The sequence below is a fragment of the Lagenorhynchus albirostris genome, chromosome 10 (genome assembly GCF_949774975.1).
Source record: "Lagenorhynchus albirostris chromosome 10, mLagAlb1.1, whole genome shotgun sequence".
Classification (NCBI taxonomy): Eukaryota; Metazoa; Chordata; class Mammalia; order Artiodactyla; family Delphinidae; genus Lagenorhynchus; species Lagenorhynchus albirostris.
The window spans coordinates 91,441,360-91,462,499 of NC_083104.1; the positions used below are offsets into that span (position 1 = coordinate 91,441,360).

At 42.8% G+C, this 21,140-nt stretch overlaps 1 protein-coding gene and 1 pseudogene across 1 annotated transcript in view; both read right to left on the reverse strand.

Annotated features, from left to right (window-relative positions):
- Positions 1 to 19,540, reverse strand: part of STMND1 (stathmin domain containing 1) — a 35,361-nt gene extending 15,821 nt beyond the window's left edge. The window contains 4 exon segments of the mRNA XM_060163949.1: positions 4,080 to 4,260; positions 16,227 to 16,459; positions 16,734 to 16,925; positions 19,534 to 19,540. Coding sequence (XP_060019932.1) covers positions 4,080 to 4,260; positions 16,227 to 16,459; positions 16,734 to 16,925; positions 19,534 to 19,540 — 613 coding nt within the window.
- Positions 8,077 to 9,785, reverse strand: LOC132528233 (actin-like protein 6A; annotated as a pseudogene).
- Positions 19,541 to 21,140: the final 1,600 nt, after the last annotated feature.

Genomic DNA, 21,140 nt, shown 5'->3' on the forward strand with positions numbered 1-21,140 from the left:
AAATCAATAAAGAAGAGGTGAATCCTCTTCAAGGAATTAGAATGAATTATTTGTTAGAAGCTGGGCTTATCTGCAAGGTCAAAATAATAATAATAATGAGCATTTATTGAGCACTCATGTGCCTGGCACTATATTAAGTACTTTATGCTCTTTGTAAGATCTAATTCAAACATAAATTCTGTGACAGAGGTGTTAGTATCTCCTTTTTCTTTTTTTTTTTTTGCGGTACGCGGGCCTCTCACTGTCGTGGCCTCTCCTGTTGCGGAGCACAGGCTCCAGACGCGCAGGCTCAGCGGCCATGGCTCACGGGCCCAGCCACTCCGCGGCACGTGGGATCTTCCCGGACTGGGGCACAAACCCGTGTCCCCTGCATCGGCAGGCGGACTCTCAACCACTGCGCCACCAGGGAAGCCCAGTATCTCTATTTTATACATAAACTATATGAGAGAGGCTAATTAACTTGCTCAAGGTGACACAAGTAGTAAGTGAATTAACTAGGATTTGAACCCAAGTCTATTTGACATTAGCATCCACGCTCTTCACCACCTCACTGTACTCCTTCCCAAATAGGTTATGTATCAATAAATGGCTCCCTCTGGTCATGGTCCACTTCTTTCTCAGGATGTTCTTAAAAAGAATGTCATCATTGACATCTGTCACTACCATAACAGAATTATTTTAACCATTTCTATCCATTCTTTTCTGAGTCTACCAAAGTACTTGGCTTGACATTTACAGTAGCTCACTTATACAGAAATCCCTGGACTACATCAGTCATTTCAGCTAATATTCATGATTTCTTGGGACACTGAAGACTATTGGGGGAATGTTTAAAAATAACATTGTGCTTCTTTCTGATTATAAAAGAAATACGTAGTTATCAGAGTAAACTTGGAATATATAAAAAAGAGTAAAGAGGAAAATTAAAATGTCCATACTCTTACCTTTCAGAGGTTGCCAGTTAACATATGAAATTTAATTTTTATAAATTTGACATCATACTGAACATCCAGTTTTATTTCTTATGTAGTTAATATTTACAGTAGCATCAGTTCATGCCATTAGAAATTTCATAAGCCTAAGTGTAAAAAGTGAAATTATGCAAGAAAACATGGGTGGATTTGTCTTTAATCTTGGTGTAGGGAAAGGCTTTCTAGCTATGTCTCAAAATCCAGGTTCAATGAAAGAAAGATTGATAACTTTTACTACATTAAAAAAAACCCTTCAGGGGCTTCCCTGGTGGTGCAGTGGTTGGGAGTCTGCCTGCGGATGCAGGGGATGCGGGTTCGTGCCCCGGTTTGGGAGGATCCTGCGTGCCGCGGAGCGGCTGGGCCCGTGAGCCGTGGCCGCTGGGCCTGCGCGTCCGGAGCCTGTGCTCCGCAATGGGAGAGGCCACAGCAGTGAGAGGCCCGCGTACTGCCAAAAAAAAACAAAACAAAAACAAAAACACCTTCAGAATGGCAAAAAAAACCCACAGTAAAAGTCAAAACTAGGTATCACGTACCTCCTGATTTGATGTACTAATAAGCAGGATACAATATCATTTTTGGTATTCGCGCTAAAAATGCATATTCTGAACCTAATCATGAGGAAATATCAGACAAACCCAAACGGAGGAATGTTCTACAAAGTAAGTGGCTTATATCTCCAAATATATCAAGGGTTTAGAAGACAAAAAAAGGCCAAGGAATTGTTCCGGATTAAAGGAAACTGAAGTCACACGACAACTACATTAAACGTGTGATTCTGCATTAGATCTTGAACCAGAAATTTATTTCCGAAGGACATTTGTGAGACAACTGACAAAATTTGAATAGGTGAGTAAACAGCACTGCATCAGTGGTAATTGTCTGATTTGGATCCTTGTACTGCAATTTTGCAAAGAATGTTCTTGTTTTTAGGTAACGCACACTGATATGTTTAAGAGTAAAGTATCATTATGTCTGTGACTTACTCTCAGAAAAAATATAGATGTATATGGGAGAAGCGGGGGAGAGGGAAGAGGGAGGGAGGGAAGAGAGGGGACATTGATAACACAAACGTGGTACAACATTAACTTTGGGGGAATCTGGGTGAAAGAATACAGGCATTCTTTGTTTTGGACAACTTTTCTTATCTGAAACTTCTCAAAATCAGAAGTTCTTTTTGTTTGTTTGTTTTGTTTTGTTTTTGTTTTTGGCCGTGCCATGCAGCTTGTGGGATCTCAGTTCCCCGACCAAGGACTGAACCCGGGCCCTCGGCCGTGAGAGTTCAGAGTCCTAACCACTGGACCACCAGGGACTTCCACAGAAGTGTTAGTTTGTTTTGTTTTTTTACTAAAAGGAAATACTTGGGAAACGTAGTGTGAAACTTGAAATTTTAAAAAATTTTTATTGAAGTATAGCTGATTTACAATGTGTGAACCTTGAAATTTTTAACAAATATACTCTGTAGCTGTGAAGAGCAGGGATGCAGAGAGGAGACAGAGAGGAAACTGGGCAGAGAACAAGTCGAAAGCTCAGGGTACCGGTTCTTATTCATCCTGTGGGAAGAGCTTTCCTGAAAACAAATTTACACTACATTTTGAAAACACCTGCTTTGGTGGTTCAGTCCCTCCCCCGCTGGTCTCTCTTAGCACCATCCTGCTTACCTGGGGCCCTCCCTCCCCACACTGCTTTCAACGGTGTACAAATGGCAGGACTGCCTGTCCGAGGGCACCCCTGTCCTCCTAACAATCCCTAGTCTGTTAACACATGGATATTGAGTATTCGTGTTGCAGTCTAGGAGGGATTCTCATCAAGAGAGTCATCAGAGAGAAAAAATACACGTGCTGGCCCAACACAGAGGTAGAGAAAGAGGCCATCCCTGCCCTGCATCCCCCATCTCCTCCTTCATCCTCAGAGGTCATGCTACACCCTATCAGAAGCAAAAGACGAGGGCAAATGTGAAATTTGCGATGGACCTAGAGAATATTATGCTTCGTGAAATAAGTCAGAGAAAGAAATATACTGTATAATACCACATCTATGTGGAATCTAAAAACTAACACAAACGAATGCATATGCAAAACAGAAACAGACTCACAGGTATAGAAAACCCACTAGTGGTTACCGAAGGGGAGAGTGAAGAGGGGAAGGGCAAGATAGGGGTAGGTGATGAAGAGATACAAACTACTATGTATAAAATAGATAAACAACAAGGACATTTTATAGCCCAGGGAATTACAGCCATTACCTTGTAATTACTTATAATGGAGTATAAGCTGTAAAAATACTGAATCCCTATGCTGTACTCCTAAAAACGAACATAATATTGTAAATCAACTATACTTCAATTTAAGAAATAAATAAAAAGCGTATTAAAAAAGGAAATTTGTCGTAACCCGAGTTGCCACAAAAGTCCAGGAAAAAGAATCTCACTTACTATCCAATCTATTTTCCAACTCTAACTGGTCCCTAGGGAAGAAACTACAGCAATGAGGAAGGAAAGCCTCCCCCTACCCCAAATAAGTCTTCCTTGAAGTCTGTTAAGTTCAATTTGTTTCAAAGGCTGATGAAACAGAAACAAGAGCTCTTAACAACAGAAGGGTAACTCAAGTAAAGTGAAAACATACCATAGGAAAAACCACAAATAGTTTCTAAAGAACACACCAGGTCAACATCACATCTTTTATGTTTTTGAAAGATATTTTTATTGTACATTTGCTTATAACTCTGAATGGGGAGAGACAAGAGAAAAAGTTTGATGTAGATTTTACTTAATTTTTCAAATGTAGAACTTCGCCTTGGAAAGAGGTTAACATAGTGCAAGTTTTGAGGAATTTAACTAAAGCCTGTGCAACTCCTATTCCCAAGGCCTTATCCCAACCAATAAAGGCTCTTAGTTTAAAAAAAGATAGTTTTAATTATGTCATCAACAAGATGATTAATGGTTAGTATTACTTACCTAATGAAGGCCTTAGGCTATGTCTTGGAGATGCGACCTTGACATTTGAAGCACTGTGTGGTTCACAAAGCTGTGGTAAGTCACCAAACACACGTTATAAAATATATTCAGAGAAACAGTATTTTATATAGATCAACATGAACAGGGGCTGTTACCTGAATTTATTCTTCTGTTTCTTTCACTAGGAAATGGGGAACTTTCTGGAATGGTTCCAGGTAAGCTTCCCAACTGGGCCTGCTTGTCCAGGCTTCCAGGGCTGCCCACATTATCCTTGGGGAGCATAGTTTCAATCTGGGGTCTGAAATTCTCCCCGGAATAAGCCACACCGACATCAGCCTGTGAAAATGAAACGGCTCTGTAAGAGTCAAGATTTCTTAAAAGATGAAAATGCCACACAGTCTGCTTTGTGAATAGCTGAGTAGTACCCAGCACCCTGTCAATGTGACCTTATGTGGCAAAAGGGACTTTCTTTGCAGGTGTGATTAAATTAAGGATCTTGTGATAGCAGGAGTATCCCAGGTTATCTAGGTGGGCTCTGAATGTAATCACAAGTGTCCTTAGAAGAGGGAGGCAGAGGAAGATTTGATCACAGAGAAGGAGATGGTGATGCGACGTCAGAAGCACGGACACAGTTGGAGATGCTGCAGTACCAGCAATGAAGATGCAGGAAGGGCCACCAGCCAAGGAACGCAGGAATGCAGCTCTAGAAGCTGGAAAAATCGAGGAAAAAGATTCTCTCCTCAGAGCCTTTGAAAGGAACCAGCCCTGCAAACATCTTGACTTTCGCCCAGTGGAACCAATTTTGGACTTCTGACCTCCAGAACTGTGAGGGAAAAAAATTGTGTTGTTTGAAGCCACTAAACTTACATTAATTTGTTATAGTGGCAGTAGGAATCTAACACAGTGACCGATAGGAATCTACCAGGTACAAGCTATCATGCTGAGTATTCTGGAAGGCACCAACATGAACAAGTTTAATCATCAAATGTGAAAAGTAAACACACTGCTATGTATAAAGCCTTTTTATTTATTTATTTTTTAACATCTTTATTGGAGTATAACTGCTTTACGATGGTGTGTTAGTTTCTGCTTTATAACAAAGTGAATCAGCTATACATATATCCCCATATCCCCTCCCTCTTGCATCTCCATCCCACTTTCCTTATCCCACCCCTCTAGGTGGTCACAAAACACCGAGCTGATCTCCCTGTGCTATGCAGCTGCTTCCCACTAGCTATCTATTTTACATCTGGTAGTGTATATATGTCCATGCCACTCTCTCACTTGGTCCCAGCTTACCCTTCCCCCTCCCCATGTCCTCAAGTCCATTCTCTACGTCTGTGTCTTTATTCCTATCCTGTCCATAGGTTCTTCAGAACCATTTTTTCCCCCCTAGATTCCATATATATGTGTCAGCATACGGTACTTTTCTCTTTCTGACTTACTTCACTCTGTATGACAGACTCTAGGTCCATCCACCTCACTACAAATAACTCAATTTCGTAAAAGCCTTTTTAAAAATGAAACTACCATTATTGTTTTTGTTTCAATCAAACACTAATCTAGGCTTTGCTGTTATGGTATTTGGTAGATGTGGTTAACATCTAAAATTAGTTGACTTTAAGCAAAGGAAATGATCCTCAAATAATCTGGGTGGGCCTCATCCAATCAGTTGAAGGCCTTAAGAGTGGAACCGAGGTTTCTCTGAGGGAGAAGGAATTCTGTAGATGCAGCTTCAGCTCCAGCCTAGCTTTCTGGACCACCTATTCTATTGTATGGGTTTTGGACTTGCTTTGCCAGCCCTTATAATTGCATAAGCCAATTCCTTATAACACATCTATTTATCTATCTGTTCATCCATCCTACTGGTTCTGATTCTTTGGTAAAACCCTGACTGATATAGAAACACAGTAGAAAATAAGAAAGACCAGTCCCTAGACAGAAGCATTACTGACATCTTAGTATATAACTTCCCAAATATGTTTGATTATATAACTATAATCTTTAAAAATAAATTGGAATTGGCCAGTAAGCATATGAAAAGATGTTCAATATCATTGGTCATTAGGAAGATGTAAATCAAAACCATAAAGAGATATCACTTCACACACACTAAGATGACTATCATGAAAAAGACACATCATAAGAAGTGTTGTCAAAGATGTGGAAAAATTGGAACCCTTGCACATTGCCGTGGGAATGTTAAATGGTGCAGCCACTTGGGGAAATGATTTGAGAGTTCCTCAAAAATTTCCTCTTAACATAGAGTTACCAGATGACCCAGAAATTCCACCCCTAAGTATATACCCAAGCAAAATGAAAACGTCTGTTCATACAAAATCTTGCACACAAATCTTGCACAAATCTTCATAGTTATTATTCAAATATCTAAAAAGTGGAAACAACCCAAATGTCCAGCAACTGATGACTAGATAAATTAAATGTGGCCTATCCATACCAAGGAATATTATTTGGCAATAAAAAGCAATGAAGCTTTTCATAGACTTACGTGTATCAGTAGATACATGCTACAATACAGGTGACACCTGACAACATTATACTAAGTGAAAGAAGCCAGTAACAAAGATCATTCCACTTACATGACATGTTCAGAAGAGGCAGATTAATAGAAACAGAAGGCGGATTTAGTGGTTTCTCAGGAAATGCCTGTTGGCTGCCAATGGATAGTGATTCCTTTTAGGGGGACAAAAGTGTCCCAAAATTAGCTTGTGGTGATGGTTGTCAATTGTGCATTTTAATGGATGAATTGTATCAATATATGTGGTTTACATTTCAATAAAGCTGTTTAAAAAACAAAAGAAATCAGATTATATATTAAGTGATATATTGTATTTCTGTAACCTTTGTTTTCTAGTAACTATTATATATCAGAGACATTTACCTATGTCAATACATATAGGTCTATCTCATTCTATTTAATGGTGAGAGTAGTTGTTTATTTGACGATTGCATTGCAGTCCATTATGTAACTAAACCACCTACTGAAGGACATCTAGGTTTCTAACCTCTCAATATAATAAACAGAACTGGTATAATATCTGTGCATATACATCAGTGTGAACTCACCCAATCCTTCCACGAGAATAAATTCCTAGATGTGGACCTGCTGAGTCAGAGGATATACATACTTTATATTAATATGTGTTTCCAGAGGGCCTTCTATAAATCCTGCACTGACTTACAATCCCACCTTCTCCTTTTAAGGATGTCTATTTCTCCATACCACAGTTTCACTGCTTGTACATAGGCTGAAACATGGCATAAAAGGGGCTGATAGGTGATTCAGTAAACCACCAGCTCCAAAATGCTGGTCCATGTCAAATTTTTCATAATTCCACAGTAAAAGAAGGAAAATATAAGGAGTCTTTCATGAAGCTAAATTAATTTGATTTAAAGAACTGTCATTTATTTTGAAAGGAAGTAAATGAATATGTTCAGAAAAACTTTTCTCTCCCACTCCTCATTCAATGGAAGTCAAGGCCTCTAGTAGATGTTATCAGCCAACTTCTTCTCCATCTAAGACACACTTACCAGAGGAATCCTCTATAGTATCCCTAGAAGAGGCAAGAACATAAGCATCTTCTACAGACTACTGTCTTCTAGCTATTTTTTTTTTTGGATAGTAATTTTTATTTAATTTTAAAAGCTTAAGGTAAAAAATATAGGCAGTAAGTTTTACTAGTCAATAAAAAGCAATTCTACCAACCCAGTGGTAATATACTAAACGGAGTTGGAAAGCATTTTACTGAAAGCAAAATATTTAGAGAAAATAGACATTTATACAAAATTATAAAATGCTTGTAATAAGAATAAGTGCATTTCAAGGAAAGCACAAACTTATTTTAATCTATAGAGCCAGTTAAAGCCTTAAAAAATTTAAGTGGAGGGCTTCCCTGGTGGTGCAGTGGTTGAGAGTCCGCCTGCCGATGCAGGGGACATGGGTTCGTGCCCTGGTCTGGGAAGATCCCACATGCCTCGGAGAGGCTGGGCCCATGAGCCATGGCCGCTAAGCCTGCGCATCCGGAGCCTGTGCTCCGCAATGGGAGAGGCCACAACAGTAAGAGGCCCACGTACAGAAAAAAAAAAAAAAAAAATTTAAGTGGAAACTGACATATGCAAAAATGTATAAACATTCTACAAAAGATGGTTGTTCTTTTCCTGAGTATACTAAAGCTATGAAACATAAGGTGACATAGAAGGTAGAGGTTTGGGAACTCTTCTCAAGGGCATTTCCTGTCTACACGCTGCTTCCCTCCTTCTTCATATTCTTGTTTGGAAATCCACATCTGCTGAAATGTGCCCAAAGAAGCTAGAATGGAGCCACCGATCCATGAACTAAACCTCTGTTCCACTGTTGTGTTATTTGCAATCAGTTTCAACCGCATACTTGGGGGTGTTTTCTGAGAGCGTTCTCTATTCAACCTGTCAGTAAAGCTCTGTATTAGCGTGTTTCCTCCTGCCACTATAACGCTGGAACAGAGACCTGGTCTGATATCAATATCGCACATTCCAACACTTGCAGCGACAACATGACTGACGCCCAGCATTGTATTTCCTGATAACCCCTTTACACTGGAAGAGTCAAATAATCCTTCAGGAATCTTTAACCGTTCTGCTCCAAAATCACAGTGTAGTCATTGGGGAATTCATAATGAACAGTTGGCATCTGTGCGGCTACTTTTTCATCGTAAGTTGAATCTGATACTTGAAGTACTGAGCCTTGAAAATCCTGGATAACACAGTTACACATGTAATTGTGCCAAGACCTTGTAACCTGTGGCCATTTCTCTCTTCTGTTCCAGTTTGCTGGCGATCCTTCACAAACAGCTTCTTTTGATGCAATCATATATGGAGCAATCAGTTCTATATTCATTTCTTGGAAGAGTTCTCTGCACTGCATAGTAATACAGTCTCCAGCAACAGGGGATTTTACAATGCTTTGCTGAAGGACATGACCATCGTGAACTGGAACTGCAGTGGTATGAGTGGCTCCACTGTCTAAGATAAGCCCAGTAGAATGACCATTAGCAAATGCTGTCAAAACAGCGGTTTTGCAAAGGAAGAACGCAGGGATGTTGTGGTGCTCAAACATTAACTCTGTCAGTTTCTCTCTCTTTGCTCTGGTATTCCACAGTGCTTCTGACATGAGAACAGGATGCAGGCTGGCTTCTGATTTGACTCATTTTGGAGGTATGAGCCAAAATAGCCTGGAAACTACCCCAATCTTCAACCATCCCAGTTTTCAGTGGTGGAATATGGCCTCTGTATTCTCCCTCGGAACACCAGGGCATTTGCATCTATGTAATAGATAGATTACATAGATGGGACCGCCTTGTTTGCCTTTCTCACCATCTATTTCCATCAATGTACTTCCATCACCTCTTTCGACACCATACCAAGAGCCATAGGGAAATCCATCTTGGGAGAGTCCTCACCAGCATAACCAGCTTTCACAGTATAGGATCCAATGTCAAACACAAGGGTTCCGGGCTTCCCTGATGGCGCAGTGGTTGAGAGTCCGCCTGCCGATGCAGGGGACGCGGGTTCGTGCCCCGGTCCGGGAAGATCCCACGTGCCGCGGAGCAGCTGGGCCCGTGAGCCATGGCCGCTGAGCCTGTGCGTCCGGAGCCTGTGCTCCGCAATGGGAGAGGCCACAACAGTGAGAGGCCCGCGTACCGCAAAAAAAAAACCAAACAAGGGCTCCAACCTCATCTCCGCCGTACACCCCGCTGCTCATGGCTGCTATCGATGCGACTCCTACGCTAAAGGCCACAAGGCGAAGTGACTGCAACGGCCACGACTGCGGGTCCCGAAAAGCGCTGGCCCCCGACTCCCTTAACTTCCACCGCCACCCCCCTCAGGCAACAAAGCTGCGTCCACACCCTTCTAGCCATTTTTAAAATGTCTACTGATTTTACTATTTTGGCCCAAGGGGTGATCTTCTTCTCCTCTGAAACTTCAAAGGGCCTCAAGACTCCACCCTCCAACTCCCACTCTTTTCAGCACAGCCCTGTCACACGGATACACGTGTGTGTCTTGTTGGGGGTCACGAATGGTACCAACGAGAAAATGCCTGGATCGGGTCTTGATGAATGAGCTTCCAGTGGGGAAGAGGAAAAGGTCATTCTAGACACAGGAAAAAGTACACACAAAGATAGGGTGTGAAACAACATGGTGTGCCGAGGAACTTGAATTACTCCAGTTTAGCAGAAATAGACTGAGGTAGAAAGTGGTAGGTGCTGAGGTGGGAAAGTCTTTTGCGACAGGTAAAGACGTGTCATTTTATTTTGAAGGCAACAGGAATCTTTTGTAGGATTTTTACACATGGATGTGTAAAAGCATCAGGTATGATTTTTAGAAAAATCACTTTGGGGTTAGTGCAAATGGCAGGAGTAGAAGGAAGGATGGGACAGCACAGAGCGACCAGTTACGATGCCTACAGTTGTTCAGGTGAGATTGGATTACGCATGAACTAGGACCGTGGTAGTGAAAATGGGGGAAAGAGGTGGGCCCCGAAATATCAGAAAAGTGGATAACGGACCTCTCAGAGCTTCAGTTTAAAGGAGAGAGGTCCCTTCTGGCTCTAAATTATGACTCTAGGAACTAAACAGAAAACATTCCCTTTAGGAAAACAATAAAAGGCCAGGACACTGGCATGAAACCCTTGGGACTTTCACAATAAAAATCATACCAATTTAAAAATCTAAGCACATGTGACCACCTTCTGAAAGCATTCCAAAGCTCCCTCAGAGGCTAAGGAGAAATCACCATAGCTAGGTGGTGGGTCCCTGTCACCCTCGGGTTCTCAGAATTCAATTAGCGATTCTCACATGTTCCTAGGGAGACTCGCATTGCTTATCACCCTGTTTACAGAACGTGATCACTCCAGCTAAACCAACATCAGTTCATTGTGTTGATGGTTAATTAGTTCTGTGGCTCAGAACTACACGGGAAAGTATGAAAAACCAACCAACTGAACAAACAAGTAAGCAAATAAAAACTCAACAGATCTGTACTATGACTCAGCGCAAGGAGACAGTGGGAGAGAATCTACATGCTTTTCTCTTTCTCTCTCCATCTCTTTCTTCACAGACTCAGTTACTGCCCATGTAGCCCCTGCATGGTAAGCTGACCCAGGAAAAGAGTCTTTACATATTACATGCTATGTTATTATATAATAACAATCATATCAGACAGGGCCTCCTTCTCCTTTGTTATACGAAATATATATAATATGAAATACACACACACACACACACATTTTATATAACAAAGGAAAAGGAGGCCATGTCTGATATTTACCTTTTCGGGGCTCACAGTTCACACTGAAGGTAAAGATTATACTGTCCCTCTTTCCAAATGAACTATTAAAAACCAATATCTACAGTGATAGTAAGACAATTACTTTGACGAGTTCACTTCGTTTCACAGATCCATCGTTTTTCGAACCTAGAACAGCACTGAGTTACACACAGGGACTAATTTTGCCATTTAAGATTTCCCAGTGGAGATCCTGAAACAGGGAACTGATTTAACAACAACAATAAACAAAATGCCCATATTGGAACTGAGAGCAAACTTGAATGTTTTCAGTCTAACACGTGGCTTTTCACAAAGATCATCTGTCAAATACAAGTCAGAATAGATTTAAAGGCCACAACCCTGAACAACCTCCCAATTGTTCCCACAAAGCAATTCATCCAGGCCTGAGCAAGGAACTTTTCCATTTATGCTTATTTAGGTATGGTCTGCCTTCAAGCTCTGTCAGTGACCAAAACTTAAATTGTAGCCAATGAAACACAAGCTTCCAGCATAAAAGAACATGCACCAGCCTTCAGTTTCCAGAGCAGAAATTTAAGGTTTTTCTCTTTTGCAAACTAAGAAGTCTTTCAAACATCTTATCTATGTGCAACACATTCTGGAAATTTTAACACCCAATTTCATAATCTAGACTTGAGAATAGACATAGTCCAAAAATGAGAGATATTTATAAACTAATTAGATCTATGCCTCACAGGGATAGGGCATAGACACTTTTCCTGGTCTACCTATGCGTGCATTTATATTTTCACACCAATAAGAAGTCTGTCTGCAATGGTACTGGGGGAAGGGGGTGGGGAGGTGGGTCGAAGGTTTTATTTTTTCCTTGAGATGAAGTTGTAGCAGAAGTACAGATTCAATGTTTCCACATTTTGTATCAATTTCATTTTATGCTTCCTCGTCTTAATAAAAATTGATAAATTTTAGACAGAATTGAAAAACTGTGAATTCCAAGGTAACAGCTATGCATGAGAATTAACACCATTCCAAAAAAGGTATTACTTTTAACTACAGAAAGGTGTTTTGTTTGTTTGTTGGTTGGTTGGTCTGGCAGTATTATATGTTGTGTTCTAAAGCTTTGGGGAAACAAATTTGCCAAACAGCTTGGAGGGAGGGAGTCATTTGTCAAGGTTCCCTGGAGCTGAATCCTTCTTAAATCAAATTATTGGCAGATGCATTTTATAAATATATTTGTAGACATACAGGAAGAATTTTCTCATCAAATTTTGATTTTTTTCTAGTGTACTTCAAATAAATGCAATAATAAATAGCAACCCTCCAAAAACCAAACAGAAATATATATATATTCATATTTTAACATCTTCATTGGAGTATAATTGCTTTACAATGTATATATAAATATATATTTTTAATTGCACTTTAAAAGTTAGCTCCTTTTACTGACGACAAACAAGAATTTTCTTGTCAAAGTTTAGAGGAAAACTGTGAAGGATACTTAGAGATCATCTATTCCAATCTAGTCTCTCCCCTTTTATATTACGCAAGAAACTTTGAGTTAATCACATAGAAGAAGGGCATTTCTCTAAATAAAAAAGTTTCCCATGCTTTCCTTCTTATGCATTATTTTATTACCATGTCCTCTTTCCACTTTAAGGGAGAGTGAACAGAAACTCTGCAGCCAGATCTCAAGAAGTTTGATTCAGAATATTTTGAAGTCGTGCCGCTAAGAAACATAAATATTTCATGCAAGCAAACATGTTCATCTCATTTAAAAGACACTGCCGAACTAGTAAACTCTCAGCCTTACGCATTTATGAAGGTAGCAAAAAGTACTGTTCTGACAGCCTGAGAGTGTTTAATTAATAATCATACTTTTCCCAGATCAGATTTCCAAAGTCAAATGCTTGGGGTAGGGAAAGAGAGGTACAGACGTGAGTCAACTCTGAGTCTATTTTCAGGTTATTTTAATATTAAATTTCCTCCTTGCTGAGTGTCATTAGTCTAGTTATGCCACTAGGAAACAGGAAGATGCTAAGGAATTGCAGGAGCTGGGAGGGACATGCAGTCACCCAAGAAACATTCGTTAATGGCTGCTCTGCACCAAGCACTGTAGCGAGCACTGGAGACACAAAGACAAAAAGCAGTTCTTGGGCTTCCCTGGTGGCGCAGTGGTTGAGAGTCCGCCTGCCAATGCAGGGGACACAAGTTCGTGCCCCGGTCCCGGAAGATCCCACATGCCGCGGAGCGGCTGGGCCCGTGAGCCATGGCCGCTGAGCCTGCGCGTCTGGAGCCTGTGCTCCGCAACGGGAGAGGCCGTAACAGTGAGAGGCCCGCGTACCGCAAAAAAAAAAAAAAAGCAGTTCTTTTCCTCAGTAATAGCTTAGGATGGGAGGCAAGCATGGAAACAAATAAGTACAATGAAAAATTCTGAAATATGATAGGAGAAGGTGTAAGGTCCACTCCACCAGCACGGAGGCAGGGGCAGGGGGACTGCAAAGAGTAGTCTTGAGTCATATTGAAACCTGGGGGCATATTTGCCTGTGGTCCAGGAAGACAAAGAAGGAAAGGTCTGAAGGAAAGAGAACAGGTGCAAAGGCACAGAGGTAGGAACAGAATGGGGTTGCGGAACACGTGGTGAGGTCTGACCAGAATCGGAGGGAAAGGAGAGATGAAACTGGAGAATCTGACAGGCGTCAGCTCGAGAGTCGCTAGTAAGGCACACTAAGAACTTAGGATTTTATCTCACATAAATAATGGTAATAATAGTGATTGTAATAATTAATATCAAGTGCTTATTCTGTGCCAAGCTTTGGTATGAGCACTTAATGTGAACTCAATTCATTTCATCCTCACAACTCTATAAAATAACTATTATTACCCTCATTTTACAGATAAGGAAGCCAGGGCACAGAGAGGTCAAATGACTTAACCAAAGTCACACAACTAACAAGTGGTGAATCCAGAAATCAAACCTAGGTAGTCACATTCTTGACCATTGGTTGGTGTGTCTACCTAGTGGGTCACTGACTTTTTTTCAGCAGAGAACTGACATAATCAGATTTTATTTTAGACTAATGAGGAGTCTTGTACCAAAATCCAAGCAAGGAAATTCAGGAAGAAACCCAAACCCCTCCCAGGCCTTGAGATGCTTGGCCCAAAGGGACCTAGTGCATTTGACACTTGGAGAGGATTGCTTTTCAGCACTCCTTCTCTATACAACAATATTATTTTCAGTAATAACCATGAAATGGGACAAATGATAAATGGCCAGAAAACAAACTCAAATAGTGAAAATTTTCTTCTACTGAAGTCTTATACATAATCATGCCAGTAAAATAAATTTTAAAAGATTTTTGCACAAACAAGGAAAAGCAAAATGGATTAGTACTTTAAAATCACATTATTTTCTGGAAAAGGAGAGGGAAAAACAGCATTCTTAATGTTACTCCACAGCAGTGATGAATAATAACAAAGATGACCAAATTGCTCCCAAGAAGCCCATAAATCTATTAGGGAGAAGCAGCTTTAAACAAACATTTACCACGTGATAAGGGAGCACCAGAGTATTTGGGCAGTGGTGCTCGGGCTCAGCGCTGACAGGAGAAGTAGGATTTCACGAGGCAGACGGGAAATGGGGCCCAGGGAGGCATTCCAGGAAGAGGGAATGGCATGGGGAAAGGCACGGAGGGTGAGGAAGCCTGGAGGAACTGAGCACTGCAGGTTCTTGGCTTGGCAGACCTGAGGGTCCATGAATGAGAGCGTCTGGGGAGCAGAGGATGGCATTAGAGAAACCAGTAGGACCAAATGTAAACTTTTGCACACTGCAGGGAATTTTTTTCTTAGCAAGATAGCCTGGTTAGGGTGGTGATGGGAGAGGCAGAAAGACCCAATAATAGGTAATGGGGCCCTAAAGGCAGACAGTGGCGGTTGGGATGGAAAGCAGAAAACAATGTTGAGATGGGTGGGCATCTGGGGACAGGCATCCCCCAGGGCACCAGGGACTAAGCCTGAGTCCCAGCCTTTAGCTGCCTCTGGTTTGTTTTTGATGGACGCACACACAGTAGGGGCTGTAACTGATACTGAAGAATGTCTTGCCCATCACCTGCTGAGAGACAGTGTGTGCTCTTTAAACTGTAGTTCCAAAAATGCGCTTCAGGAGGGGTGACCTTAAGTCTTGGTTTGCGGCAGGCAGTATGGGCTTATATCAGACTGTCTGGGCAAAGTTATTAATAGGGTTCCCTTCCATTCTTAAGAGTATTCTGCTTTTAATGATAAATTATATGGTAACACTGTCTTTGGGTAACCGCTCCGGAAGGAACCTTTGTGGGTTCCTAGTTCTGTTTGTGGAATCTCGCTCTGGTGGTGAGGATGTAAAGAATCATGGACCGCATTTCCGCCTCCCCCAGCCCATCCCTCCATACACTACCCTAGAAAAAAGCGCCTACTGTTTTCTCCAGAAGAATTACGGGAGATGCAACCTTGAGGGAGAGTGGGCAGAGTCCTAGGACGAGACTCTCGACAACTGGTTCTATCTCCAGCTCTGCCCCCAAACGAGCTGTGGAGCCTCGGGCAAGTTGTCCACCTCTCTGGGCTTCTAGATCCTCTTGTGAGCAGCACGAGGGCTCAGCCAGACGGCTGCTAAGATCTCTTCCAGCGCTAAGGAACTCCCAAGGGGCCCACTTTCCGGAAGCCTATATGGCGGCTCCCAGGAACTCTCAGTTTCCCCTGCGAATCACCACCAAACCAGCTCTGTGCCGAACGCCCCGCTCATCCCGTTATTCCTACCTCTGCCCTGGGGTGCGACCACCTTCGCGGTCTCTTGAAACACAAAAGCTAGTCCTGTAGCAGCACGAGACCTGGTTAAGACAGCAGTTAAGCGGCCCCAGAAGAAAGCCGCTTCCTCCCCGCCCACCCACTGCCCGTCGTCCAAGCCGCCTCCAAGCGTGGGAATCGCCAGGCCTGCCGGGTAAAAGACTTTGTTCCCGTTTGTCTGTTTTTACCTTGAATCCCTCTTTCCAGCCCTTCTGAGGCGCGGGCACACGTCTCTGTTCTGCAGCGGCCTGGGAAGGTCGGCAGCCCACGGCGCGCGCCGCACGCCGCTCCTCAGGCCAGGCCGCCCCCTGAGCGCCCTCGAGCGCTCCTCGCCGCGCCCTTTGCGCACGTGCGTTTCGGCCCTGCGCGCTGCCCCTCCCCCCGCCGCCCTCAGTGACTCCAGCCTCTCCCGCCTCGCGCACTTAAAGGCTCGGCAGGAGGCGCTCGACACCAGGGCCGTGGCCCGGAACCGTCGCCACCGTAAACCCCATCACGCGGATAGGACCTGGGCGGCAATGGGACTTTTGTAACCGGGACCTGCAAGATCGGAGGCGTTTAAAGGACACCTGGGTTGCCCTCTTCCGAGCCTAGTGAGGGGAGACTGCTGCCTGGCCACGCTGGTTTTAAAAGTACCCTAGGCGCCAGCATCCTGCGGGGACCTCTTTTTTTTTCCTTTCCAAGGCATCGTGGGGCACGTCCCCACCCCTGCTGCCTCAGCCGGGCGCTCAAGCTGTTGGCTTTGGGGCTACAGACCCCGTGGGGACTGTGTAGAAGGAGGTTGCGAGGAAGGCGACCGTAGGAGTCCCGCCGGCGGAAGCAGCGCTTGAGGACAGGTGGACGGTGGAGGCGGCCCGGCTGGCAGCAGACTGCAGTGGCGCAGGGAGACCCTGGAGGGGACGGGCACGCAAACAGAAGCCCACTCAGTGAAGAAAACCAGACTTTTAGGATCATAAACAGCTCAGCAGCCGCGAAATGGGTCATGCAAATCATTTTTATGGAAGGTGCATTTTATGAGCTGTTACCTTGTAAGGAAAGAGGGTGGATGGGTGTGCATATTTCTCTCAGAGAATTAAAATGGTGGCATCCATCAAAGAAAGGCAGACCAGGCGGACCGCCCAAATGAGCAACAAGTTGTTCCTTAATGGATTATTTTTCTTTTTATCCTATTTCCAATTAATTTTTGTTTTCCAGAATAAATTATTTTTAAGAGTTGAAAGGGATCTAGACGTTATCTACCAGCCCCTTATTTTACAGGCTGCAAACTTAGGCTCAGTGAGGTTGAGTGACATAAACGGGAGGTGGGGGGGGGTGGGGGGCAGTTAATGAGGGAGCTGGAATGAGGCACCAGGTGGCCTCACTCTGTCCCGTGTATCCGTAACACCAGGCAAATACGAGAAAGGATTCTTGGAAATGTCGTACAAGTTCTGGATCCTGCTAAGGAAATTAATGGTCAGCTGTGTTATAGGAAGCTGATTATTTGCTTGATACCATTTAAGCTCATTTCACTCTCCTTACTGCTGTGAGGGTGCTGCCTGTCAATTTTCCTTTGGCTAAAATTGAAGAAGAGGAAAGATGAGATGAAACTCAAGCCAAGGCATTATGATTGTTGAGCGACAGGCATTAAAAATTTGTGAATGATGAGTTGAAGCCAGGCTAAAATGGTGTTTTGGGAACTTCTCTGTGTTAACTCATGGGTGTAATAAGTCACATGAAATGTTCCAATTGGAAACTGAAAAATTCTCAACTAGAACTCAATACAGAGGACACCTATAAAACGTTCTTGAGAAAGTTTAACGGAAGTTTGTAGGATGAACTGTAAGAGTGAAATACTACAGATCTTTTTTTTTTTTCCTTTGAAGGCCATCTGTGAACAGAGGCTTGCTAGGACATCAGTGTGAATGAATGATACCCAAATGTATTGTGCAGCTATCTTTTGAGGCATCCTATCATTTACAGTCCAAAGTTGTGGAAAATGCCCGTTTTTTTTAACATCTTTATTGGAGTGTAATTGCTTTACAATGGTGTGTTAGTTTCTGCTTTATAAAAAAGTGAATCAGCTATACATATACATAGATCCCCATATCTCCTCCCTCTTGCGTCTCCCTCCCACCCTCCCTATCCCACCCCTCTAGGTAGAAAAATGCCCTTTTTAAAGGTATGTGCTGGAGCCTGCTTGTACTGTCTCATGAGAGACAATTCTCGGGAATATCTGGACCTAGTTGTTCAACACAGCCATTACTAAAAATTAAATTATATAAACTCACAGTTAAATTAGTTATATTAAAAACAAAGGTAATAAGTACAACTCAGTTTCTAATTGAAGAAGAGGAAATTATTTTAATCAGTTTCTAATTATTACAACTTACTACGTTTCTGAGTTTATTGATGTCTCTTGTATCTGTATGGTGTGCTACTGTGTGTCTCTTCCCAACTCCACCTTCAGTGATATCACGTTGATAGTTTAAAATCAGCCAAGGTAGGACTATGTACGCCATGAAAACTGGTAAATGCTCCAAATCAAAGGCTTTCTCCCCAGCCCTCCTCCCCCTCCCCCTCCCCTCCCCCCTCCCCCAGAGAGCACACCACTGACTGTTTATTCCAGAATGCCAAGGAATGCCTCTGCCCTCTACACCGTCCTCTGACCTCTCTCTGCAGTGAAGCGGCCTCTGTTACCCGCAGCCCAAGCCACAGAATGTGTGCTGGTATCATTTCCACATCTCCCTTCACTGGAGCTGGGGCGCTATTCTAAGGCTCCAGGCTCTGTGTCCTTAACTATCCTATTCTGGTCTTGGATAACCTGTTTCCACCTGGATGACGGCTAGAGGGAAAAATCCTTCGAGGCTCACCCAAGCAGGGCTGTCACTTGCTCACTTTAAAGTTTGACTACTACTCTCCATTTTTCTCCTCAGATATGAATAACCTCTGGAAGGTCAAGTTTTTACTTCCCTCCGGAATCTATTTAAGCCTGAGCTTTGTCTTGAGCTTTTTTTCCCTCTGGAGCGATGAGGGTATTGTAAGGACTTGGGCCTCTCACACTTTACAGTGCACACCCTGGAGATCTTGTTAAAATGCAGATTATGATTCAGTAGGTTTAGGGTGCGGCCCCAAATCCCACATTTCTGAAAAGCTCCCAGTGCTTCTGTCGCTTTTTGCACAGGGTCACACTTGGAGTGGGAAGGGTGCAGAACTCATCAGAATATCAAATCATGACTTCAAAAGGCAGAAAGGAGAAAGGAAAAATGGGAGGAAGGAGAAAGAATAGAGGAGGAAAATGACAGGGAAGAATAAAATGAAGTTTATTAGACAATCAAGCATAGAGGAAAAGAAACCCTGGCCTCATTTTATCAAGGTATCCTCTGTCTAGGAAGCACCTTTATCACATAAAATTACAACTAAGAACCTGAGTGCCACACCAGCTTCTCATCCTCTTCCCTGGTAGAGAAAGGATCTTTGCAAGTTAGTGGATCAGACTGAAGAAGAAAAGAAAATCCTTACTTGCCATCACCCAAGCTCTGGAGGTAGCTTTTCCTCTTCTGTCTGTTCTGAAAGTTACCCTTCCAGGGATGACGGGCAAACCAGAGAGCAGACGTGTCTCCCCGCAGCACTGGGAAGGTTAGTATATCAGGGCGGCGGGGGTTGGCGGGGGCAGCGGTTGGTACCACGCAGCCAAGGGGTTTCAGAGTTCACATTGAAAACTCTACAATTTTAGTTCAGATCCTAAGCTTTTCTAGGAAGTGGGACGTCAGAGAAATCAATTCTGATCCCACCACCAAATCCACTGAGTTTACCAGCGTTCTTCCTATGCATAGAAAAATTACGTGCTGACCTTCATTCCCAAACGTGTCCCAACTGACTAATTATTTCAGTAATAGCTGACATTTTTGAGGGCTTGCTAAGGATTAGGTAAATGAGGGAAGCTGATGACTATGTTGGTATTTCTATTTTATCAGTCAATTGGCTTAAAGCAAGGATGGGAAAACTATGGCCCACTGCCTGTCTTTATCTGACACATGAGCTAAGAATAGATTTTAAATGGTTGAAAAAATATAGGGAAAAAAGAACATTAATTAGTAATTCCTGAAAATTACATGGCTTCCTAGTTCCATTGTCTGTAAATAAAGTTTTATTGGAACAGAGACACTCCCATTCGTTTACATATTATCTCTAATTTTTGCTACAATGGCAGGGTTGAATAGTTGTGACAGAGACCATATGGCTTACGTAGCTGAAGATATTTATTATCTGGCCTTTTATGGAAAATGTTTGCTGATCTCTGATTTAAAATGATAAAGTAATTCCCACAAGGGCATGAAATAATTCTGCGGAACCCCAACGGCCTGAAAGAGTTTGTACTGCTTCCAGAAGGGCCAAAAACTCCCAGGAAAGAGCTGCCATACGAGGGGAATTTATCTCATTAACTAACAACTCCCAGGCCCATGAAACATTTTGTTAAGTGGCTTCATTCAACTGCTAAAACCCTCCCCTGCTTCGATCGAGTGCCCTGTTCAACAGGATGGCTATGGAGTAGCGAACAAAACTTCCCTGTGCCGCTCAGCTGTTTTGCATCCTGAGACTTAGCGCAGGGACGCTTGTCGTTTCTGGAAAAAGAAAAAAGAGCACCAGATTGTAAGAAAGAGGGTGGTATTTCAAGTGTCATCTTGAATTTAAAGACCTAATTTAAAAACCCCATATTGTTCTGGTTCTTCACGTCCCTTTGTCAGACGCTTCAACCCAAACATTGTATTTCTGGAAAACAGTCCTCCCCTTCACGCACACATTGTGTCGCTCAGATGTGAAGTTTATAGCTGAAGAATCCACTGGGGCAGGTTGCCGCAGTAACAGAACCAAGCACACTTAGAAACCTCACGGATCTGAGGGGTTGTGTGATAAAACTACTATGAGTCAAGGCAAGTTGTACCAGCGTATTGTTAAGAAATACACAACAACACATTTGCATAATCAAGATTTTTGCAACCCCTGTGCGAAAGCTTGCCGTGACACCAGCGATGAATTAATGGAGTTGCCTAAAATGCAGAGTGCAAGCGTATTTTAGGCCTCCCTCTAAGAGACTTGATAGGACAGATTCTGGCAGGGAACACCCA